The sequence below is a fragment of the Spea bombifrons genome, chromosome 3, assembly GCF_027358695.1.
Source record: "Spea bombifrons isolate aSpeBom1 chromosome 3, aSpeBom1.2.pri, whole genome shotgun sequence".
In the NCBI taxonomy this organism is placed as follows: Eukaryota; Metazoa; Chordata; class Amphibia; order Anura; family Pelobatidae; genus Spea; species Spea bombifrons.
The window spans coordinates 84,716,874-84,743,420 of NC_071089.1; the positions used below are offsets into that span (position 1 = coordinate 84,716,874).

The following is a 26,547-nucleotide window of genomic DNA, read 5'->3' on the forward strand; positions in this document are numbered from 1 at the left end:
ATTGTTTGTAAAGTGGCTTTACTATCAGCATTGCTTGATGACAAGACCTACTTCTATGGATCTACGGAAACACTTGCAGATACCGTTCGGGACCCACATTTAAGGTTTGCCAAGTTACCAATTCTTGTGGATCTTTGCAGACAGCAATTCTCCCACACACTGCAATGGGAAAATTATTAAAACATAAAGGTAACTCAATCAAGATACAATGGATATAAAAGGCATATTTTTTTAAGTAAAACTATTGTAACCCCCCCCCAGTCATTATTCTCTGTTTTTATCTTATGGCAATATCTTTATTTTATCGTTTTAATTACATTTACAGCAGAGCTTCCTCCTATTATCTTTAACCAGCGGGGTGCTACTAACATTAACAGCAATGATCCATCTCTGGCTGTTATATCGTTTGCCACCTCCCTCCTAACTATAAGGTATTTATCTCTCAATATGTTTTGTTTACACGCCTCAAGTACATTAGATTTCTTAATTTTTTAGGCTATAGATTTTATTTGTCTGCTGCAAAAAGCAGAGGTTTGCCGCCATTTGCATATTAATGGTTCACTAAGCTTGCCTTGTTGTACAAAACTAGTCCCTCTTCTGACTCTTCATGTTAAGGAAATTCATTCTCACCTCTCTTTACCTACGGAGTATGTTATTATTATATTAACTACCACATCTCTGTATACAATAGCATTTATGACTCCATAAGCACAAATGGTTATCTTATAACATTTGTTACCAATTATGAAGATTTGATATTACACAATAGAAATTGCAAAACTCCACTTTTAGACATGGTTACTAAACTGTCCACCATACTTTTGTCGATTCAAATGTTTCATATGTTATTTCAGGGTTTGCCAGGTTTGTAATATTATTGGCACCCTTTCCTGCAATATATATAGTAAAAATACTCTAGAACAAATGTGGCTGCAATTTTTTTGTTTACATTTTTACAGTGATGTCCCTATTAACTAGTCGATAAACCCTTTGTAACCCAAATATGTTAGCTCCGACACACTATTGCTTGAGGCCACTCAGCAGCGTCAACTCATAATGTATCAACCAAGCTGTAAAACAAAACTGCGACACATTTAGTCTCAGTAAGGATTTTAATCTCCATTAAAAATGATGGCAAAGGAAGCCAAACACTCGTGAATCGACCAAAGTGAAGTGCCCAGTGAGGCCTGGAAAGGAGTTTGCTAGTTGAAAGAAGACATTTCTTGTATGCCTACCTTGTGTTAAAAACTTAAAGTATTTTCTGTGGCACAAATTCATTACAGTGTTCCTATTAATACTTTAGACAGAACAAGAACTAAAACTTTTCTGCTTGTGCAACCCACTTTACGCCGCCTGGAGCCATAAAGATGCAGAACGCACTAGTCAGACTCCAAACGTGTCAGACTATTTCGTTTTACATTCAGCGCTTCACCTTCAGGGTTTCTAGGAGTGAAACGCAGTGTACTAGGAGTTATCAGACACGTTTCTGACTAATCTTCAAACGCACTTTTCATCCAGAGATTTTCGGAATTTAGCTATGGGCATAAAAGATACTTGTGATACAACCCTAATTTACGGCAGAAAATAAACCTGTTCTTGTTTGAAGCTTTTTGTAGGCCTCCAGAATCATTTTAAGAAACATAGTCTTATTATAAAATAAAAGGAACCATAAGAACGACAATTCTGGGATTTTACTATAGGAAAGGTTTGTGATGGGGATTCAAATGCCAGCTATATAATCATACAGTTATATATATATCTTCATTATGAAAATGACTACAGTGCTTTGTACTAATGTCAGTATTTTTTTCTACAAAAAAACCCTGCTTACTTTAAGGAGACTAAGCTCACTTATTTTCTCCTCCAGCTGGTTAACAAAAAAGGCACATATACAAATATCCCTCTATGTAATAATTGTTGTGACATGTACTTATCAAGTAATGGAAACAAATTCATACCGATATCGATAGTTTATGTAAAGCGATCACAGTGTTTAAGTGCACTTTGTGACTGCCAAAACTATGAATTTACAATTCATCTCCCATGAAGCTATAAGAGCTATTTAGGTGGCTTACCATTCAATAAATACACAATAGGAGCAGGCAAGATATGGACTTTGCTTCTACCATCATCTGGTGCTTCATTTCTGTCATAGTAATTGTTTTGTCCTCAAATTATCTCCTTTCTATTCACCCCAGACTTACCTGCTTGAGCAACCTAAAGGTGAAAGTCATGCAGATCTTCGAGAAAAGGACTACACCTACAACATAAAGTGTATTTCTAAATTGCTTATTTACATATACACAATTATGTAGGTTTATTTAGTGTACAGAGCTTCAAAATGCAGGGTTTGGGAAAAGTAGTTCTATCACAATTAGGTACTGTGGTTAGTAAGACTGAAAAAATCCATTGTGTTTAGCCACAATACCCCAGAATAAACCTTGGATAAAGCAAAGGTTAAATAAATGTATTTTACCCCTGAATACACTTACAAATAAGCCATCTGGTTTAGTCTTCAAATCCTCTGCAATTCTTGGTTGTTGCCACCTTAATAGGTAGTGCATTCCCTAGGTTTCATGTCCTTTTGCTTAACATTCAACCATGGTTCCTCTATTCTTAATTAGTACCCACTTGCACGGGTTCAAGATTTCCCATGTGATAGCTTCATATGGGCCTCAAGTGTATTTCTGCATTGTGATGAGGTCAACCCTGAGATGCTGTTTTTCTAATTCGCTAAATCCTATTTAGCTAAAATGCCTCAGTCCGCTTAATTTAATTTGCAGCCCTTCTTTGTACCCTTTTTAACTCAGTGATATCTATATTATGAATTAGAAAAATAGAAACATTTTTTTTTATGACAAATAAGAACCATTCAGCGAATTTAGTTTCTTATTTCAGTCCATGTACAAGTACTCCTAGGCCTACCACCCCTTACTTTAAAGGTCATCTTTCCATTAGACACAATGTCAAATGGCCAAATTACAGAATCCAGCACCACAACAAGTTGTCTGTATTTTCTTGTAGGCTTGGAGGCTGTTCTCCTGGGTGTTAGGAAGAACAGTCTGCCCCAGGTAAACTATTTCTGTCTTCCCCTCCCCAACATCTTCAATCAAGCCAGGAAGTTTGCTGGAGAACATAAGCTCCATTTCCATCAGTGTTACCATTGTATCCTCTGCTATCAGGACACCCCTTTTAAGTAAAAAGAGGGGAAAACGTTAATGTTAACAGACACAGTACAGTTCTAATCAATATTTCTACCAATTACCTCTGCACCTCCACTACTACATGCTTTATCATTCAGGGGGAAAAAAGGTCTGTCATCAGCATCTGAACTAGACAATGGCTGAATTAATAATCCCCTTGACTCGGCAGTGAGTGTTTTATTATCACCATTTACATAGGCCTCATTATTAGTATCTTTGCATTGAACTGCAGGCTCTATGTCTTTTTGAGTGTAAACTGAGCACAAAATCTGTCACTGAAAATAAAAGTAATGGTCAAAATCTAAAACTGTAGCTAGAGAACAAATAACACTTGGCTGCCGAGACCCAAAATAAATCTTCAGAAAATTAACAACTAAGAACAGGCTTAATAAATTCCGCCTGATACTATTTGTTTAATGGTGAATATTCAACGTTAATTATATGGCCATTATTGATTTACAGAAATCCCTGAACAGCTATAGCAGCTTTCTGTTTTATATGTAATCGTTTAAATCACTGCAGCCTTTGAAAGCCTGAATAAAAGAACAGTCTTGCTATTTTGTTTTCCAGGGAACAGTGAATCATCAAACTTTGCTTCACTGCCTTAGTGGAATACAAAACTGGTCAGTGGGTCCATGAGAGATGCAAGTGCATCATAGGAGCTTCCTTGTGTCGTAGGCTTAATGCTTAGTCAGTAAGGGAAGCCGGGTTACTGCATACACTTAAGCACACACATGCACAAGTTCTTGCTTAAACACATTGTTGGTGCAACCCCTGTCCCCCTGGTGGATCAGTTCCATGTTGACAACAAAGGACTCTCTTAGAGATACCGTTTAGAGTCCTCAGATTCACAAAGCTCAAAGAGTCCCTGCTCATAGGATGTCTGAGGTCTTGAAAACTTTTGTGGATCTACAAAATACTTTATGAATACACTGTCCCACCTTTATTAATACATTATTAATTCATACAAACATTTCTTTGGTAGGGCACAGATAACTAAACAAGGAATAAGCTAAGAAGACAGGAAAACATTAAAAGATATACAGCTGAATTAATGATTAGCAAATACATATCCAGCTATATGTGTTTTATTGTAGGACTGAATAAGGTAAACCATCCAAGTTGACTCAAATCTTTCCACTAGGAAACCAACTTTTCCTAAGTCCTCCTTTTATGATTTATAGTTTAGTAAAATATTGCACTTGCAACCAAATGAAATTTGCTGTTAAGTTGTTGTAACACTAAATAGTTTAATAATCCCTAGGGCAGATATATTAAAGTAGTGAGAAGGTATTGAAGCTGACGATTCAGTTGGATGAGTTGATGGATGTGGACCATATGGCGATGTGCAGGAATCTGTGTACCTGAGCATTAAAGGAAGCCCTGAGAAGCGCAGTTCACATAATGTTAAGATTTACTGGCTAAACAAGAAAAGCAAACAGAACTAAAGACAACAAATTATACAGCACAAAAACAATAAATTACATAATACATTATGCAAAATGCTACTGCCTTTTATAATGCCACTATCTTTAAACAGAAAAAATGAATTCACCAAGGACAGGTCACGGTTTGAGAGAGAAACCCTTTAAGGATGTCAAACCCTCAAGCTACATATTAAGTATATGTAATTTTTAAACATGAACATACTATGTACTATTCAAGTTCCCCCTGCTGGCACATCCAAAGGCAGAGAGACATGTTTCTTTATTCTTTATGAATACTGCAATATCAAATAATGCCTTTGTATTGGTCTAACATTCCATTTAATCCTTTTGTGACACAACGCTTAACCCTCTAGGTGAGCCTTTTCAATTTACATTTTTTTAATATTATCATTTTGAGATCTCTCTTGGAAATGGATAACACCCCTTATGATGTCTTAGTGATATCAATGGAGTTTTTAATTATATATAATTTTTAAATTGTATTTATTATTTACTTATTTTGTTAGCTCTTTTTAAATGTTTTTATATGTTTTTTTAAACTTTAATCATGACTACTGCTGGTCACAGGTTGGACAGACCCTCTGGAAACCTTTTTACTTTGTGAGGTTCTTCATTTCCCACTATTCTGATGTAATCTGCGCTCAGATTAGTGAGCTGGAAGCTAGAGAAGCTAGCTTCTGCTGACAGGGTAGACCCCAGGTTTTCTAACCACACTCTGATCTCCCGTGTACTGGCAAGAAAACCCTCTGTCACCTAGGGTTTTGTAGGACCGTCCCTTTGTAAATAACTTTGGCCTGGTCGCCCATAGAGACAGGAATGCTGCAGGGTCACGTAACCTGTGGTAAGTAAACGTTTGAAAAAAAAACTGCGAATAAGGTAAGGTATGAATGTGGAATGTGTATATGTGTGTGTGTGAGCATTAATGTGTATGTGCGGAAGAATGTGTATGTGTGTAAGCATGAATGTGGATGTGTAAGTGTGTGTAAGAAGGTGTGTGTTAGTATGAGTGTGTAAGTGTGTGTTAAGTAGGAGTACATGTATGTTAGTGTAAGTTTGTATTATCATCAGTGTGTGTTGAGTAGGCATACATAATTGTATACACATCTTACACTAACATACGTGTGCCTGTGGGTATGGAGGGGGGGTAAGCATGCAATACTCTTCAAAGTAAATGCAGCACTAGTATATAACAATTGTTAACCCACTGAATGACTGTACAGATTGTTAATATTAATGATAAAGTTAAGCGATATCTATACCTCACCTCCCTGCAGGAGCCGTAGGGCAATCTTATATAAAGGCTAGCTATGAAGACAAAGTATTCTAACTCTATGAAATGTATGTATATTGTACTGAAATAACAATACAGCTTAAACCTGAAGCTCAGTACAAGTTACTGAAATCCTTGCACTGTAGTCTGAGAAATTGGAAATGCTTCGACGTGTTAGAAAACAAAATGTATCTAACCAACTCCCTGACACACAATGTGGACTTTAGATTATATTTTTATGGCAAAGTAGCCCATTTTAGATTCCTGACTCACTTCTCAGTTTTCTGCCAAATCCTTTGACATCGGAATTTTAGCAAAATACGCACCGAAGGACGACTGAAGGACAACACAAAATAGCCTGGATACTACTGATGTTTTTCCAGAAAAGTCTGTATTCCACAATGGCATCCCAAAGCAATAATAAAACATAACTGCTCAATAGAAGCTTCATAAATTACTACGTTTTAAAAGTAGCATGATGCTCACATCAAGCAGCAATATATCTAGATCCAAGATAGGGCTGGTAACTCAACACAGAGGTAGGGAAAACGACAGACATGCATTCTAAGGGACAAGACAAGCTCAGAAATAAATCAGTACAAAAACATTAGGCCGATCCAATTCGCTTTGTCGACTAAGCACATGCAGAAAACACATACTATGTAAGTCCATACAGCCTATAGGGGCATTGTGCATCTGTACCGTTGAAAGTACAATATGCAAAAAGGCTGGAGGTGGCCCACATTTACCTAATCAGAGCGGGTCAAGTCTAGATCCCATGTCTGCCATGCTATCAGGATACAGTATCATAGAAAAAGAACATTTAAAACCAGTTGGTGTGAAGTCACATATTCATTATAAATCGGTCTTGTGCACTTGTACTATAGGCATTACTGCAGCAGTTACATGATTTCTGCCATACAGGAAATATGTGCTTGGATGTTCTGCATTGTATTTCTTATTCATTCCAATCCAGCTACCCCTTTACAGATTGTGTATAAAATGTTGCAATTTAGAACATGTATGCACTGTATCTACTCTCAGGCTCTCAGTCCAATTAAGAAACAGACAATTAAAAAGTTTGCTTCTTCTCCTGCACCTGTTTTTTGTTAACATGAGTTAAAATTATTGAAGGTTTTGGATATTGATAATTCTAATTTTATTGTTAATTTTGACCTCTCTCCCTATTGCAATAACGCTACAGAATCTGCTGGCACTCTATAAATTACTGGAAGAATGAAAACAGTAAGAAAGACAGCGAGAAACTTTATATGAAATGTTAGTGCAAAAACATTTTCATGCCTCCATCTTTTAGCATCTACCATATTGTAGATCTGAATGCTTGTGTGAAGTCAGAACTCAATTATGTGCATGTTATATTTATATAGGCACTATTAATCCTAGATGTCAGGTTTGCACATGAATAAGCCAGTCTTATTATGACAAACACTTTTGTACATGGCTGGTAATATTTAATTACAAAATTCACGAGAGGCAGATTTCATAAGTGTCAGCATCAAAGAATCTACCTGTGTATCATGAAGCTTTTGGGTGCCCCTGCTTCAAAAAAATATGAATCTTAAAGTTAGTAACTTGCATAGTAGAAGAACATTTTCTTCCCTTTTATTAATGAAAATGTAGTTGAATACATTGCCATCTGGATACAGTCCAGAGGGAACACAACTGTGAAGGTCCATAAACGGCTTCAATCGTTCCACATTGTGGGGTAATATATTTCTCCCCATTAAGCACTTTAATGCTCATGGAGTTTTAGCTTAACATTAACACATAAATATATATATATATATATATATTGTGTGAATATCAGGATTCCCTATTAGTTACATTTTATTTTACCAAAGGGGAGACTGTGGAAGGTTCATATTTTGACATTATGTAAATATTTAATACTAACAATGCAGTCTTACCTGTTATAGTGTTTTTATTACTAAGAAATCTCAGTAATACTCACTATTAACAAGTTCTGGTTCCTTCTGGAATATATTTTGCAAATAAAAGTATAAATAAATAAAACAAGAAGCTCCCTGGTGCTCACCAAATCTTGTTAATCGGCAACATCGCAGTGAGTGCGGTAAGGATTTGCTTCCCTTATTATCTGACATTAGCGAGAGCTCACACATTTAATAAAGACTGGTTGCCTACTAAGACAGATCTGCTGATAACACAAGATTCAAGTGTAGATGAAAGCACCCAACAGTAACATGTAGGTGTCAGGTTTTTCTCATAGGTTACAAGATTTCCAGATGAAGTGTACTGCTGACATCTGGTAACATTAATATCTGCAAATATACATTAAAGAGACAGTCTATGTCCTGCTGATAAAGCAGGAAGACAAACAAGAATGCATAGTAAAGTACATTATGAGATCAATGGGATCATTTTCTGCGTACTTGCACAGAGGGATCTCATGAGAACCCCTCAGCTACGTTTGTCAAGCGGTAAGAAAACATGGCAGGAGACGTGTTTGGGGGACAGGGGCAAATTCATTTGCCAGGGGACCCCATGAACATTTAAAGGGATCTCCCATCCATCATGTGATGGTTGGAGTGTCCATTTAACCCTGTGCTTTAGCAAACTGCTTATTCCCTAAACACAAGCACAACACCTAAAAAGGTTGATGAGAAAGGACAAAGTGCAGGCGCCCACTACCTTTTTTAAACTAGGTGATGGACCACTGCCCCTTTTTAACTAAAATATTCTCCATTTCCATTGATGAAACCTACGTCTCCTTCTTAATCATAGACAGAGAATGCCCAAAAAAGAAACTGCTATTCACAGTGAAATTCTCATTCCGAACCAAACTGCATCAAAACAACACATTCATTTACCTCGAAATCCCTTCTATCAATACTGTAAAGATCCATAAAGAATTTACAATACAAGCTGATAAAAAGTCAAACATGTAACTGGGGCAACATATATATAAATTTAAAATTCCCACCAGTAATACCCATGCAACAAATGTGTTACCGAGTACATGGGCAAGCAGGTATTTAATCGATAAAACATAGTATGATCGCAATAACAAAGCCAGTTCGATACATCAAACTCATGCTGCGCATCCTCGTACACATAGGTAGCTAGTAGCTCAAAATCAATCATTTTTCCCCTTCAGATTCCACTTGACTAAACAGTCTAAACTGTTGCAAATCAATACAACGAAACATCAAAAAAAAAAGAACCAAAAATGCAAGGCAAATGTTTTTTCATTAAACTATTATGGTGTTCGTGTTAGCGATGATTCTGCGGTCCTTCTATCATGAAATGTCCCGGTCGAGACTTTGGGAAATAAAATCTGCCTGCCTGGTACTTAAGGGGTTAAGTGCCAATGCCTATAGCAACAGCTGCAGTGATCAGCCCGTCTGATGAATACCTTGCTTCTGCGGTTCTGACTGGCTGAACACCACGGCTGAAACATTGGCAGGCGGCACGCGCACTCAGGGAATTGCTCCTGAATGCTGGATCATGAATGATCAATCAATTATGTCCTGTCTCCATGTACAATACAAGTGGAAATTTAAGCAACGTTTTTATGTTGGCATTGCAATGACACTGGGTCTCTTATGGGATGTTACTACCATTTTCCCAATGTCCCCTTTCAGATGAAGTCTACATCGGGATTTTCAACAACACTTACATCAAGAATGTAGTGGCGAGCAAGAAAATGCACTGATTGCATGGAGGGTATATATGAAAAATTACATATAACATAAAATATTGAATTTTTTTAACGCAGATTCCTTGATCTCTAAGAAAAACCTTGCCCCGAGACACATTAACCCAATCACTTGACAGTCACAAGTCCCCAACTTATTTTTCTACGTTTCCGTTCATCTGGTAAAATTATTTGTAGCCAGAGGTCTCCGGTGAATAATAAAGAAGTGATGAAACAGAAAGCAAACCATATTGTCTGCTTAATTACCAAATTGCCTTTGCTTTCCAACAGTAGGTGAGCAGTAATGAGTGATGGCTACGTGGGGGGAAAAAACACAAAGCTTGACACCTGTTCTAAGTGGAATAGTTCTGTCTCATACATAGACGAGTTACAAAGAATATAACCTGCTTAGGAAGCACCTTGGTGTCTTTCGAGTTTAGGCGATACTCAGCCCCAATTAACCCATACGATTATTTTTATTTTAAACCTAACTACCCTATGTTTTTTTTTTCAATAGATCGCGCTTTCCGCTTCTCTTTATTGCGGCTGCAAAAGTGTAAGAGCGTAACACGCAGCTGTGTATCCATACTCATACTATTTATTGGCCACTGGCCTTAAAGTGCTAGGGCTACGATTTTAATCCCCAGTCCATTCCTATTGGAAGCAATTCAATGTCCTTTGGAAAACACATCTATCCTGCAACGTCCCATGTCAATAGGTAGATTGGTTGTACAGCTATATGGCTATACTATAGACTAGAAGCAATCTAGGAGTTACATTGTCCCTGGAGCGATTTTACTGTACACACTTCTGATTTTTATTTCACTATTTTGTTTTTTCACAGGCGGCTGCTTCTCATTTAATTGCAAATGTGTCTAAACCTATGCTCAGCTATAATGAAAATCATGTCCTGGAATTTAAGAATAGCTTGGAAATATTTTTTTAATCATTTTCAAAAAAAAAAATTCTGCTTAGTAAGCTGAGGGTAAGTGTATACGCTGCATCTCCAACATCAGCCTTGGACATGCAAGGTGATGCTTTATTTGAACAATAAGCTAATGATGAATTGTAACTAATTGATTAGAGACGTGTCATGTCACTCCCATTAGTGAATTCATTTTAATTACTTTTAACTTGCTACTTTAATGCATAACGAAAAGATGAATTGCATAATAAATTGATTGGCTTTTATTTATGGGAAAGAGAAATTACCCCTTTTATCCTTCTCTTTAACTTTAAAGGCGTCTTCACCAGTTGTACCTTTTATTGGCTCAACATAGAAACAAAGGTAGAGTGAAATGAGCTCACAGGATCTCAAATATAACACCTTCCGATAGAAAACTGAAGAATAGACCGCTGAGGTCCCAAAAGATTATGTGACTCCACAGCTTTTTCTACGTTCGCCCAATAAAATGCATCAACTTTGACTAATGCCTCCATCTTCTCTTGGACCAATACGCCTATATCATTTTCCTTATTTTTTTAAGAAGATGCCTGAACAGGCATATTTATTTTGCTCTCTAATCAATAGACATTTAAAAAAAGACGGGGGGGGGGGGAACACACACTCGTTATAAATCAACAGAAAAAAAAAGAAACACATCACTACTTCCCAGCAGTTTTCCTTGGATCAGTTAATCAATAATGTGACTGTCATTCAATGAATTATTGCGCAATGATATACTGTGTCTCACATGATGGGAGCAGATATTTGCACAATAGTATACATTCCCAAGGGCTCAACAGTAAATTGAATCTCAGATTTTGTCTAGCTTCCCCAGTTTTTAAGGGGATTTTTTTACATTACAGATGATCATCAATCCTAATTTTTATCCCCCGTATATCTTTGAATATTTTTGTCTTTTTCATTCAACTATTAATATAAAAACTGCATGTTCTGGGAGCGGCCCTCTTGCTGCAGAAACACATTTCAAGCTGGTTTTAAGATATTTGTGATAATAGCTTTACAGGGGAACTGCACGGCTGTAAACCACCTTTAGCACTAGACTAATTCCAGGATTAGTGCTACAAACAGAGCTGGACTGGCCATGACCAGGAAGCCCTGGCACTTTAAGGACAGTGGCCACCTGATGACATGAGTGCTGGAGATGCGCGGCTGCATGCACACTTAGCGTGCAGCTGGACATATCCAGCCATTGGTCACTTGCTGCAGCACCCAAATCTGCAGATGAAGCGGAGTGAGGATGTGACGCTGTCTGCTAGAGGCTCACCGGACATTTGCCAAGAATGCCAGACGGCCTGTATGTGCCTGGCTACAATGTCCTGTGTGGGCTGACATTAGAATATCAATGCAACATATTTTGAAGGGTTAATGTACATTGTGTGAATGAAGAAGACAATCTAGTGGTTTTGTATGCTAGACGCAAAGTAGTTTAAAAGTTGGCATACAAATCAAGATTAAAGAAGGATAACAAATGATTCTGACTTTGATCAATAATGCTAATATAAATGGAATGAATATCTACAGGGAGCATGCTCTCCAATTGAAGACTCAAAAATAGTGATTGTTCCATGAGTTTGTAGAAATGAAAATGAGCACCTAAATATGGACTCTATCTCGTCTGAGTAAAATATGTTTTAAGGTGGGAATGTAGCTTGGATGTCAGGCCCCCACCTCTAGCACCCAAATACCTGGTTTCATATTTCTTGATATGCAAAGAAGGCCATGACCTGGAAAGCAACTTTTAGTTATGAGGTATTTCTTGGAAACGTTTAATCCTTGTGTTGGCCTTGTGTTTTTTTAGCCTTGCTAACTATGAAATAACAAAATAATGGTTTTATTTTTATAAAGCCTACAGGAGTGTGGCTGAGAACGACGGGTATGGTTGAGTGTTTGTGATTTTGCTGCCAATGCTGTTCGGTTAAGACAGGTATTCGTTCTGTTTGATTGTACTAAGGGTGGTCAGGGTGGTCAAGGGTGGCCAGGGTGGTCAAGGGTGGCCAGGGTGATGGCTGTTGTTGCATATCATTTCAGTTTAGCTGAAGGTGGTCGGTGTGAAAGACCTCAAATTTCAGGACTGGCAACCTGGATGGTGTGCACGTAAATATCTAATTTTTACATTTTAGTTTGGTTCTGTTTGTCTAAGTGCTATACTATACTGTGTTAGTTGGACAGATACCATGTAACTAAATGTGATAGCAGTAAGGACTATGTCCCTAAAATGAATAACATACTTTACTTACAGATGTGGCAAATCGCATGCACTCAGTAGCAATTTTTTACATAATCAATTCTGTTTTGCATGACAGGGAACGTGATTTTTTTTTATAATTTATTATACCCCTCCCCAGAAAACAAAATGTTAAATCAATTATTCTTTCCAGTCAACACAAGTTCTGCTGACTTTACTGTTCAATAGCATTAATTAACAAAGCGGTCATGTCAATTTGTTTTTATTTAACATATATTTACATTTGAGGTCCTCAATAGCTTTCCAATGCCTCTGCTATTCAATGAGGATCAATACGTTCCCTTCTGATGTCAGTTTCCTACACTGAAAGGCTATGATCCTACCTGATGAGACTGTCCCTTTAATGATAGATTGCTTAAGGTGACAGTCAAGAAATATGAACCTGACATTCATCGACAGAGCATAAACACTGCCTATCTGCTTATAATATTTTCTAAGGTACCATATGGCAGTTTTCTTTAAGTTATTTGAAATAAAAGACACGCAATTACTTTTCCTGCTTCTTCTGCTGACATTTCTAGTCCTCTATTGGTTAGTGACAAGTTTGATTTTTGATCACAGTGTCTCTTTGGTTGTCAAGTCTTTTTCACTGATTTTGTCTTTTACAAACATTTTATATTTCTTTTTTGAAGAGGATCTGTCACAAAGCAATTAAAGCTGCTTAAGAGTCTCAAAATGCATTATCTGTTCCTTTTCAGTAAAGAAAGTTTGCGTCTCAAACACACCATTTCTTAAGTGTTACTGAAACGTCTTTTAATGTGACAATGACATTTTGCAAAATGTTAATGTATTAGATATCCATACATTTTATTCTGTCAGCTGCCTCGTAGTTCTTGAGCAGAAGGTATATATAGAGGGCGCTTAGTTGAAGAGACACTCTAGTGATGAACATTGTGAGTACTTCTATATATATTAATTTACCTGCTGAAAAAAAATAAAGATGTTACTTATCTTGGGGAGAACCTGCAGCTCCAGAATACCCACCCCCTCTGTGGCCAGACATATTGTGCCAATGATTGACTGCTTGAACCAGCCAATCAGTGGCAGGAAAGTGTTCCACACATGCAAAAGGGGTACCTCTTAATACCCCTGCAATGCTCACTGAGCCAGCCCTAGAGATAGATGGCAGTGAGTAGGTCACACGTCAGAAGATGTATTTGGCCAAACATCTCCTGTAAAGCAAATAGCTGTGGTGTGGAGGAATAACCTACTTGTTATGCCCTCTTTGTCCGTTATAGAGATATATAAATCAATAAATAATAACAATAGCTATCTTCAGTAGAAATACTTTGAGGTGCTGTATATAGCTGTGCAGTGTATCATGAATGTAATTAGCATGGTCTAAAGTTTTATTCATTTACGCCAGGGATCAGGGAACCAAACACTGCGTCCTTTCCAGCATTGAAGGATATAATGTTTTGCACTCAGCTCATGCGAATCTGAAGGCCCGTGTGATTTAATGGACTATTTCCCACCTACGCATTGTTCTGTTAGGGTTTATGTTTTCTCTTTGATAATCCAGAATAAAGCAGACACCTTTGCACAGGCTGCTGCATCAGCATCATTTACACCGGAATCACTTTGATCTCAGTACTCCTTCTTATGAGGTCATAAAAATTCCATTTCAGCTGATAGGGTTTCAATGATTTTCCTTTTATTTACTGGATTGCCAAAGGGGTTAATGGCATATTCATCAATACCTGCAACTACCTATTTCATATACATCTGTATCAAAGTGAAACTGAGAGGTACTATGGCTAATCCAACGCAGTGTATTATTTAAATACCAATCCATTACTAAACACCTCCACACAAAAAAAGATGGAGACTGGGTTTAGCAGACCATTGTGACACAAAGACTTAGTGTTCAAAATCCAAAACATGCACAGGGATGAAAAAAGAGACACAAACGCCATTTTTAGGACTACCTGGGATTTGCTCAGATATACCGGTATTATTAGGCCGTATGGCTATTCTTGCCACTAAGAATAAAAGTTGTCATCCTGCCCTTTGTGTACCTTGAGATGTCAATCAAAAGTTAATTTATTGAAAGTCAGTACAAATTACTATAAATTGGACAGTAAAACTATTGTGGGTTCTCAACCTTCGCAGCACTTTAGCCATTGCATTACCCTGAGAGATCTCAGATGGAATTGTCATATAACATGACTTAGTAGTCATCAAGATAAACAAAACTGTGGACGGACTGTAGTTTATTATATAACGTCCATTTAACTATGTTTCATATTAATGATAGAACATCTGACAATCATCAAAATTTGTTCATTAACATAAAAATGGAAAGACATGATACTCTCCATAACAGGCAGAGTATTCGACACTACAAGAGACAAAAATATACTAAATTTCAGCTACAGCCGGCTAAAATTCTGCCTGTGGTCAAACAAGAGCTAAAAATCTTGCAGTCTAATCTGATTTTCTACCTACATGTCCGCTTTTGTTTATGGAAAGGCTCAAAAGCAGCGGAAGCATGTTACTTCTACAACTCCAATGCAAAGCGTTCACATTCGGTAACAATCAATCACCTCCCGGCCGAAATGCTGCCAGTCACCTCACATCATTGCTGTAATCAGGACAAATTCAAAACAAACAGGCTGCAATTTCCCTCGATTTAGTAAGTTTTAGGAAGCCCAGATCACGCGCGCCGTGTATATAACGGCAGACAGAGCAGCACAGGCAGCTCACCTTAATGCATAACAAGTGGAGTTACCGACAAAGATAGCACAGACAATACATTAATAAAGGAAGCCTGCAGTAATCTCACTTTAGCAATCTTACCGCAGAAACGTAGCATGCCCTGAGTGCAAATGAAGCAAACCAATCAATGGCGCAGCTTTAGTGTATGTAGGATATGCAAGCAATGTAAGCATCTCCGAAATGGGAAGCAACACTGCAGCTCCGACAAGCTGCCTTTTATCGAAAATGACTTCTAGGCTAAGAGCGGTTACAGAGTTACGGCAGAAACCCAACTATTAGCAAACTGATCAACCCCTGGATGTGTTTTTTTTGTTAACATTATTATAAACTTCCACAGTTTCTTTTAACCTAGTATGGCACATTTACCTCAAAGGGTACTTCTGTTTGGTAGGGTTAGTTGCTATGAGGGATATTGACTAGACAAATATTTTCATAGTGTCCCGTCTGCGAAACTGTGAGGGGATTCCGCAGCAACCCCCCCCCCGCATGCATTCCTGCATTTCCCGTGCACAAGATGTGTTAGGCCGTGCACATCATAGTCTCATCCCTAACAGCTGCAGTGCTTGGAGAACGTTGTGAGAAGGTGACAGTCAGACCCTCGTGTGCATGCTCTGAAAGCTCCCCATTGATTTAAATGGGAGCACTTTCCTGCTATTGATTGACTACTTTAAGCAGCCAATACATGGCAAGAATCATCTGACCACACAGGGGGATATGACTGCAGATGCATGACGTTTATACATCAAGTAACCATGTTTTAATTTATTTATAAAATGTCATTCCTAATCTGCATTTTCTTTAGAAGGGAAGTCAGGGACGGTCAACTTTCCCTTTAATAAAGCAGACAGAGTGATTTGGGACACAGGTTGAGGTAAAAGGGGTAATGTACGCAGCAGAATAATGAGTTAAGGGTTTGATCCCCAGATCCTCACAGCCAGTGTATTACCTGAAAAGGAGCAGTGCCATTGAATGTGAGTGATATAAAGGGTGAATTTAAGCTCTGGTATTTTTGTAAATGTGCTAAAACACACCTCATAAGGCTGAGAAAGTAAAAATAATTCATCCAACAGAAGTGTTAAATTAGCTTGATCAAGGAAGGCAAAGCTGTGATCATACAGCACTTATCACTAGTCTCAATGTAAAATCACTTGCATTTTGCTTTATTTCACATGGTAAGAGCTAATAACAGAGTACTGCTGCATTTGGTGCATCCTTAATACCTGGTAGATGTTTTTGGCACAGCACAATCCCATACAGAATGGAAATATGGAAACATAGCATTTAATGGTGGATAAGAACCATTTGGCCCATCTCGTCTGGCCATGTAAAGACTCTGACCTTAATCAGTCCTTGGTCTGAGCTTAGATTCATCATAACTATATGCCCATCCCATGCATTTTTAAATTGCCTCACTGTATTATCCTCTACCATTTCTGATTGGAGACTGTTCCATTTGTCAACCACCCTCTAAAGTAAAGTAAAACCTCCTTACATTACAACTAAACCTCTGACCCTCTAGTTTTAGATTATGACCTCTTGTTCTCTCACTCTAGAGATAAGTCTCTAACATACTAGAAGATACCAAATGATGGACCTGCTTGCTTTCCATTGCGAAATGCAATCTTTATACACATTATATATATATATATATATATATATATATATATATATATATATATATATATATACTCCAATCAATCTTTATACCGTTAGGGGCAATGACACCTTCTAAAACGGATCTCAGCTTCCACAATGAAAATCAGCCCCAACTTTGAAACCAAATAGCTCTTGGTGCATTGATTGAAAAATTAAAAAAACAAAAGACAAAAGCATAAGCTATAGTTTTTAAAATGAATGCTATGAGCTGTGCTGCTGACTGTTCCTTTGTAATGGTGCACATATGTGGAATTCTTACTGGATATGAATTTTATTTCTTTAGATTTTGTATTTGCCTCATTACATCTTTTTCAGTTTTGACATTTTCCTATTCCTCGCATAACCTATGAATATTCTCAAAAGACTGGTTCATCCATCTTTACATCTATTCAAGGCAACTGAGCTGTTAAAGTTGCAGTCCAATCCAGGAACAACTGCTCATATACACATTTAATTATTCACTACTTTATATCTGCCATGTATTACCGTATTTGCTCGATTATAAGACGAGGTGTTTTTCAGAGCAAATGCTCTGAAAAATACCCCTCGTCCTATAAATCGGGGTCGTCTTATAATCAGACCTCAAATAGGTCTGACTATGAGACGACTAAGATCCAGATCCCCCACAGCTGCAGGGGACCTGGATCCTCCTGTCCCCCCCCCCCCACACACACACTTACCGGTACTTCTGAGTCCCCGGTGTGTAGCTGGGGCAGGGTGTAGATGTCTACGCGATTCACGTAGACAACTTCCGCTGCTGCAGGAAGGAGGTGTGGCTAGCAGCGGGGGTTGTCTGCGTCAATCGCGCAGACCTTCCCCGCCTGTCAGATCAGAGTTCCCCGCATAATTTTATGTGACATAATAGTCATAATGCACATGATGTGACTGGCCTTGGGAACTCTGTAGGAAAGCACATTATTTTCAGCTATTTTTTGCCCACCTCTAATCCTAAAATTAGAGTTGATGTGGATCTACCCTTATCAGCCACACACTTCCCCACTAAGTTTGTTATCTGAGCTCATGCTGCTGGTCAATTACTTGGTCTGCAGCAATATATTCATATTATTATTAATTGATTTACATATGAACATCAAATTCCACAACCTCTGTGGTTTGTCAATTCAAGAACTCTTTCCTTGTGCCACAATTATTGCACAAATGTGACATGTAAAGGGCAGAGGATTCCAAGCCATATTAAACCACATAAAACAAGAATGTTTCTGATAATTAATTTCACTTTAATAAAAAACACAGATATTTAAATAAATAAACATTCCAATTGCCTCCGCAGACAAAAAAATATATGATTTCGTAAGCAAATAAAAAAACAAACACGTTTTTATACTACAGCAAATCAGAAGGTAAACAACTTCAACAACACAGCACAGCAAGTCAATTCTTGCTTCGAGATCTTACATTATTTTCTTGATAGTGAGGTGTTATAAGTGGAAAATAAAGGATGCCAAGAAAATCATTTGACGATCCGGAAACTGCGCAAGTCCAGGCATGAAACTTTCATGCATCTTAGATCCGCAATGTTTAGCAATAAACACATATTTAAATGTCCTTACTCTCAAACTACTCCACGGCATATTCTGCCTAGGACAGAAGGTCCGGGAAGGGGGGATTGGAAACTGTCCCGATCTGGCTGATCCGAGTCCCAGTGGGTTGCATGGGGGGGACAAGAGATCTCGCTTGCAAGCATCCCATTTACACCGGAACAATTTATGTTTGCCCAGTACAGACCTCAATAGTTCTCTTGTTCTTCCAAGTAGGAGTGTATCCAGCGCATGAATACATGAGGAAGAGGCCTCTGTGCAAGTTAGGCCCAGACAGGGTTGTTCCTCTCATAAATACTTTCATTGATACTATATACATATTGTCAGAACAAATGTATTGACAGTCCTTCCTAGTATCCTTCTTTGGGACCCAAATCTGCCCCCTCTTTCCTTAGAATGTTTGCCGGTATGAGGGTATTAAACAGCCATAAAATCTTAATGAAATGGCTTCAAACACTACATTGTATAAGTAAAATAAATTAATATTCGATGTGTAATCAATTACACGCACAGTCATCCATAGGTCACATAAGCAAAGTTACACAAGTAGATATACTGGGATAATCTCTAAAAAGGTCTTCAGGATTAGAAATACGTTTTCATTATATTAATTAACTCATTTAATATAATGAAAATCTAGGTTGGATATATACATATGCCTTGTATGTTAGATGAAAACATTACGTTTTGGAGTCAAAATCCCTCCCCTGTAAATTATAATGTCAAGATAAGTTTCGTAGCATTGCTATGTGAAATATTGTAATCCAGAATTGTTTTAGTAGTCTAAAAAGTTTTCTAAATACTGTAACTGTGGAAACTAATTCAACGTAATCCAAAACAACATGAAATAAAATGACTGTGACATTACAAATAGAAATGCAGATTTCCAGTATGTACCTCTTATCCTGTGGTCGGGATACATATACTGTATTATGATCACACTTATGTCACGTTACTGTGTTATGCTTTCAAATGTTTCACTGTTTTATTGACTCCAGACATGATCAAAGTGGTTACCTTTAAGGGAAGGTAGTTCCAACATTGGAGCAAAATGACCACAAAGCCATCTTGATCTTCTGTCAAATGCCCGAGGCAACATTTGTTAAATATACGTTTTGGAGATCAGCCACACCACACTTTTTAGCTGACAAATTGGCGTTGTTTTTTTAATTGTGTGATATAGTCAAGGTGCCTGCATTTCTTCATCTTGATTACATTTTTGAAACTGGGAAAATATACTTTTGTTTAAATTTTAATTGCTTTAATAAAAAAGTTAATTGTACACATGAAAATGACTGGTATATTGGTTATAAAATCTAGCTATATTTTGGAGATATCAGTTTTCTGTAAAACATTATGTTTCCCCTCAATAAATATTTCAGACACCTAATAAACTGATAATTTGGCAGTGTTTTTTAAAAATATATCTTCAACTATCGTTTAGCGATGTCTTGAGAAGAGATGTTGGGCTTTTATAGCATTAAGGAGGCATCCATTACATTACTTCAAGTATAAAGAGATACAGTATATGCCAACATTGGAAAGCACCTAATGATGAGGGTCTCAAGAAGACAGACAAAGAATTAATGGGTTAATTACTTGAACCTGCTGCACCAGCACTCAAATCTGGATAAATCAAAGGTATGGGGTTAAAATGTCCCCAAACTTACTGAGCTGTAGAGAAAACCTTCAGCATTCATTGCCGCGTAGAGTCCTGCTTTAACACCTTGTATTGCAACCACACGTAGACCCACAGGGATTAGATTGAAAAGGGCTGTGATAGAAGAAAGATAGAAAATTAGCTTATTTTTCCAGGGTCAGTGCCCTTCAATCTACTTTAATTCTATTGATCTACAAAACAGAATCAATCAATCAAACTGTTTAATTAGGGGTATGCATACTAAATGACCGCATGAAAAGCATTTTCATCACCATACTGTAGGAACCCGTTCAATTAAACCATTCCATTGGTGACAACTCAAAAACTTGCTTCATGGTATTTCGCAAATGCCTTACCTACAACACAGTACATATTAACTGTGAGGGGTTTTCAAATAGTTTGTGAGCATACTCATAATAGTATTGGAGTTTATTTCATTACTGTATTTCATTATTTGCTCAAATATGCAGGGGAACAAAATAAATAACTAATCTGAATTAAACGCCGCTTCTCATAAAGAATGTAAAGTAACAGGTAAGCAACAGGTAAAGTAACAGGTAAGCACCTAGGGGCCCAAATAGGGCCTTAATTCGTATATATAATTCATTATATTTATTATTAATATAATTTTGATTTATTTATTGATCCCCTAAAGCTCAGGACAAGGTGCCAGCCACTGCCCACAACTTACCTCTGCAGCCACCTATGCTGAACCCCAGTATATGATGTCATATGCAGGCGAACTGCATTTAAGGACTCTAAGCTAAGAACCATGTAAGGTTTGAGGTGTCTCAGAAGACTATGGACTGGTTGAATTCACAGTAAAATGTTATGTTTCAGTTTATTCAATAAAAAAAAAACAGCTGTATGGACAGCCATACATCCCAGGACTTTTACATATGCAAAGCACAATCACAGAGCTTCTGTGTTTAGAAGGGCAACAACCTGGACTACACAACACAACAACAATGGCGTACAAAACTTTAATTGCGTTTTTTTAATTGCTTTGTCAAACACACAGTTTATGACTCATCATTTACTAGGTGATGGCCGAAAGTGGAAGAAATATATTAATTGTAATCGAAGACCATATTGGAAGCAATAGAAATCTTTAACAATAATTAAACTTGTGACATGTGTTAATTATCTTTGAGTCTAAACACTACAACCCAATTTGAAGAGTCTCGAGGTTCGCTATATTGAACAGCTGTGTCTCTTTGGTTTGGCAAACACGTAAAATTTGCACTCCATTATTCCTTGATGTCTTTTGTATGGTTTGTCACCTTGCTCATAATGAAAGTAAGGTTGTAACAAGATAATACACTATATAATAGAAAAAGAAGGGCTTTATTATAATGTTTTACAGTCTACTCTGTGACAATAAAGACTTATTTTCTCTTTTGTATTGATAGAATGGTTTCTTACAAGGAAAAGAAAATGACATACTAATTCCGATTTCTTTACTACCACTTCTCAGAAAACAGTAAACCGGCAATATATTACTCAAGACATAATAGCTAAGAGGTTGCAATACAATGCTTTTTGTGTGATATTAGTTGACTGCTTCATTCTAAATACAAAATGAATACTGATCACACTGAGTTTTGGTTTCCACATCATGAGTCAACTATAAGCTTTCATTAAAAAAAAAAAAATCACACAAATATACCTAAATATGACTACAAGCTGCTTTGGCAAAATAGAGATTTGTCAAATGTGTACATTGTATTCAACATAGGTTTTTTTGTATACATTTTTATATATACGCACAAATAAAAGGCAATGTAGCGCATGGAGACTAATGACCTCTACTGTTTGACCCAACAAGGTATGAAAACATCCCAATGCCATTATACTGCATGCACCTCCCTGAATTCACAGATACATATCTGTATCTGAGAAATATTATATGATAAGTGAAAGCATAGTAGGGTTAAACTAACCACATGTTAATGCATAAAACAATTATTAAAGCATTTGTGTAACGTGTAAGGTTTGTGTGTATTAACATAATGGGTAGGCATCAAAGTATTGCATTATTTGTATTTTACCAATACCATACCAATAACATAGTATATATGTAATTGGAAGGGTATATGTCTCCTGTGGAGACCCTCACTCACAAGTCTATCTTATGCATTCCCTAGACTAGGGATGGGCTACCTGGAGCACTCCCTCTTTTAGCGGAGTGGTTTCATGACGGGGTGGGCCATGTTGCACATAGGGACAGGGCTATCTCCAGACACCAGCTACCCTTTTGCCCAGAGAAAGACAAAACTGGAGATCCAGGGAAGAAGAATATGACCAGGAGACTACAGGTCAAACATGAAGGGTTCCCAGGTATGGTGCCAACCAATCATAACTACATAATATCAAGCTGTTTGCAGTAAATACAATACACCATAGCTATGTACTTGTTTGCGCAATATGTATATATATATATATATATATATATATATATATATATATATATATATATATATCTCGATAAAGGCTGAAATGGGTTAGGCAATGGGTATCTGTTCATTTGTGCAAATCTCATTTGCCCTTTTTTGTCTCCTTTGTACGTTATCAGTCCAGTGCACCACAGCTAGGAAGTCGGATTGCTCCGACTTCCCTTTATATATAGAGTAATATATATTTATGTGCATGTATATACACTGTATATGTGTGTGTTATATATATATATATATATATATACACACATATGGTGAGTGGTCTGATTTAATATTATTTGTTATGGTGCCATTCTTTGATGGTGAAAAAAAAAAACCATCCTCTTAGCCTTAGTGTGCTATTAGAAAAAAACACAGTGCTTTAGTAATGAACATGCTCATACTGAACAGCTGTTGTAGCCCTAATTTATTTCTGATGTTTGGCTAAATTAAGGCTCTGATAGGAAACTCAACAGGCCATGAACTTGATTTACAATTGGGCTTAAAAGGGTGATTTTCCTTACTGTAGTCACTGTTTTCGTCCTTGGTCCCATCAATGGTGCCATCTGGGTGCATCTGCAGGAAGTATCCCTGCTGGCTGAATAACCTTGTCACAATTCCTTTCAGCTGGGGTTCTGTAAAATAAATACAACACTTTGAAACATTCTCCGTGATTGTATGTGGGGAAAAATGCTGAGTGGCCAAGATAGCGATTGAATGAGCTAATTATGGCAGGCTGGATCACCTGCCCCTGGTTCCTTCCATATGGGATTCTAAGAGGTGCAATTGTATTAAGAGAGAGCATGCACGGAAAATTGTAAACCAAATTACTGCGAACAAATGGACAACGTATAGCCTCCAGTCTCCGGCAAGGTCAAATGTAGCTTTTGTAATGAAACCATTGCTTGCCTTCTATCTGCTTTGCAATGGTAAGGATGGAGTGCAAACGAAATGAGTCCATTTATAAACTGTACTAGTTCTGCGTATCACACAGATAAAGCTATTCATTAGCCATCTATAAAGCTATTCATTTTAACTAATAGTAACCCTGTTTGGCGCACAGCTTCCTTTATGATCCATGTAAAGGTGAAATCCAATATTATCATCAATGGCATAATATATGGTAATTGGATAAAAGACTTTAATAAGAACACATATAGACTCGCACACACACAAACACCAAATGGGGTTTATGGACATAATCCACTTCTACACAAAGGGTTAATCAATTGATTTTGGTCTGTATATGAATTTTTTAAAAACCTGAAGGCATCAAGTTGCTGGACCAATTGGACAAATTAGACTTGCTGATATATACCAACTGATCAGAGAATATACTAGCATTACAACAGTTTTCAAGGAGAAGGGTTCCATGTCAAAATGGGATTCTTGATCAAAGTTTCATAAGTAATTGTATCATCAAATCAGACAATGGAGTTATCCTGCTTATTGCCCCATTCCAGTGACTGCTATATAAACCACTTTGCACCAGCGTGGGCATTTACATACGAAACCCACTGAGTCTATTAAACCCAGTTTGAAAACTATAACCATGCTTATGGGACCGACAAGAAGCTTGTGCTACAGCGGGACAGCTGCGACACCCTTCCAATGAGCTAGCCAAGAGCAATTATGTTCTTAGCTACAATTTTGTTTGACGATTTAATGATATCTGGTATTATTCATTTATATGCATCTAATTATCTATTTATAAATAGATAATGTTTCAACTTATTATTATGCTCTACAGCTTCATTTTGACAATGATATGGCTTAGAATGGAAATCGTCAAGCACCGGATGAGCACAATATGATGTAATAAATGCCACTGATGGCATGAGGCAATATATATATATAGTTATTGGCCCCTAGTTATTTTGGCTAGTACAGTCAAAGATCTGGCCTTTATAACAGATCTGTTAAATTAAGAAAATTTAGGGTTAGAGGTCGCATTGATATTTCCTTTCCAGTATACTGAAAGAAAATCAAGCTGGCTCCTAACAGTTCTTGTTGGCCCCTGGATTCTGTATACATGCGTTCAGTCCTGCTAAGGAATTTAAATAAAATATAATATAACATCCTCCAAATGTTAGCAGACCCTAGTTACTAATATCTAATAACCAGTCAGTAAGCTGGATTTACTTGTTATTTTATTCCTGCGTTCCTTCATTTTTTGTAAATGTGTTACGTTGGCTTTATTAGCTGGCAATCTGTTCCATTTTACAATCTGGCAGCGCAACAGTGAAAATCTGAAAATGTGGCACAATTGTATTTATGAAATGCTTCTGGGCAAACCTCCTTTTATCACTTGGATCTAAAGACAGATGTTCTCTCTGCCTTGCAAAATCCCTTGTGGTGTGTGTCTTCCGCATTATTAAACACATTCTGTCAGGCTGCAAAAGGCCCGTAGCAATACGGTATAAGGGTTCCCACATTCCGTACCCTGTGGACTCCAGTGAAGCTTGAGCGCACACTGGAAAGTCTCATGTTGCTTTACCCTGCACAGCACGTAAAAGGTTAAAACACATCGAATACAGAGCATTTCCCTAATTTCTTCATGTTAACTTTGTTAATTCAGATGATCTTTTTATGTACGTAAAATGAAAGCTCAACCACATGCATTCTCCATAATGCTTTAAGACCAACTTCATGCATATCTGATCTGATTAGCCATCTTTTAAAATAGGATACAGACCATTGTTGTCCAAGTGATTACTCTATAGCAGTGGTCCAAAGGTTAGGAAGTACTTGAGTTAGCTCCGTCTCCTGTTATAGCGTTAAATGTATCACACTGAGTCTCATCCAGAAAGGCCATTGAGTTATATAATGCAATGAAAAAGCTCATTTCCTCTAGCATAAGCTTGAGATATCTGCTGCCCATAGTAGACATTGACCATTCCACCAGTGAGGTAGAAATCACATGGATACCTATTAAATCATAAACTGGATGCCAGTATGAAGCCCTCAGGGCAACTCAATGTTGTGCAATACAAACCCCTAGACTGTTTTGAAACATTCATTCCAAAGACCTGCATACAAAGTGGAGAGACTGCTTTCCATGGAGTGAGAGCTCTGTTAATTATTACACCTAAGAACATCTCCTGAATTGCATATCCTAGCAGGACAGTATTACAGTGGAAAGAAAGGATAAGCGGTAAATTCCCAAGAAAAGTGGCATGACTGGGGGAGGATAGCGCACATATGTTTGGCAGGAATGGGTTAATTCCACTTGGATTTAAGCATAGATCAGTAGACGGGGCACAGTAAAAATGAATTTATAGTGGGTGGTGTGGTTTAACACCACAGTTGGTATTGTGTTTTCTCCCTCTTTTCCCAAAACTTCACCCTATAAAGCGATTTTCCCATCCGCCCGCCCTGTTTATTGGTTTGACTGGTTTGGGGTTATTTGGCCTGAGTATGGTGCAGAAACAGGCTGTCTAAGACATGGCTTTGCTCCATTAGGGGCCAGGGTTGTTGATTTTCCAGTTGTTATGGCTTTGTAATGGTAAATTATACGCTGACCTATGTGAAAGAGGCAAAGCAAGTTATAAAAGCTTCCAAAACACACACAGAAGAGAGATTTGTCTTGTGTTGTTCATCTGAGGTTGTCTTTACCTAAATTCTAGACCTGCTAAGGAACAGATGATTGTTATTATGTCCTGATATCTAAAACCCATAGAACTCAAAGAGGGTGTACTTTCTTTTTTCAC

General features: G+C 37.5%; 1 protein-coding gene across 4 annotated transcripts in view; it reads right to left on the reverse strand.

Annotated features, from left to right (window-relative positions):
- FGF12 (fibroblast growth factor 12) overlaps positions 1–26,547 on the reverse strand; it is a 144,492-nt gene that overhangs the window by 18,175 nt on the left and 99,770 nt on the right. For all 4 annotated transcript variants that reach the window (XM_053458707.1, XM_053458706.1, XM_053458705.1 and 1 more), the window contains 2 exons: positions 23,362–23,472; positions 20,413–20,516 (listed from right to left, as the gene is read on the reverse strand). In XM_053458707.1, the coding sequence (XP_053314682.1) occupies positions 20,413–20,516; positions 23,362–23,472 (215 nt within the window). The remainder of the gene's footprint in view (positions 1–20,412; positions 20,517–23,361; positions 23,473–26,547) is intronic.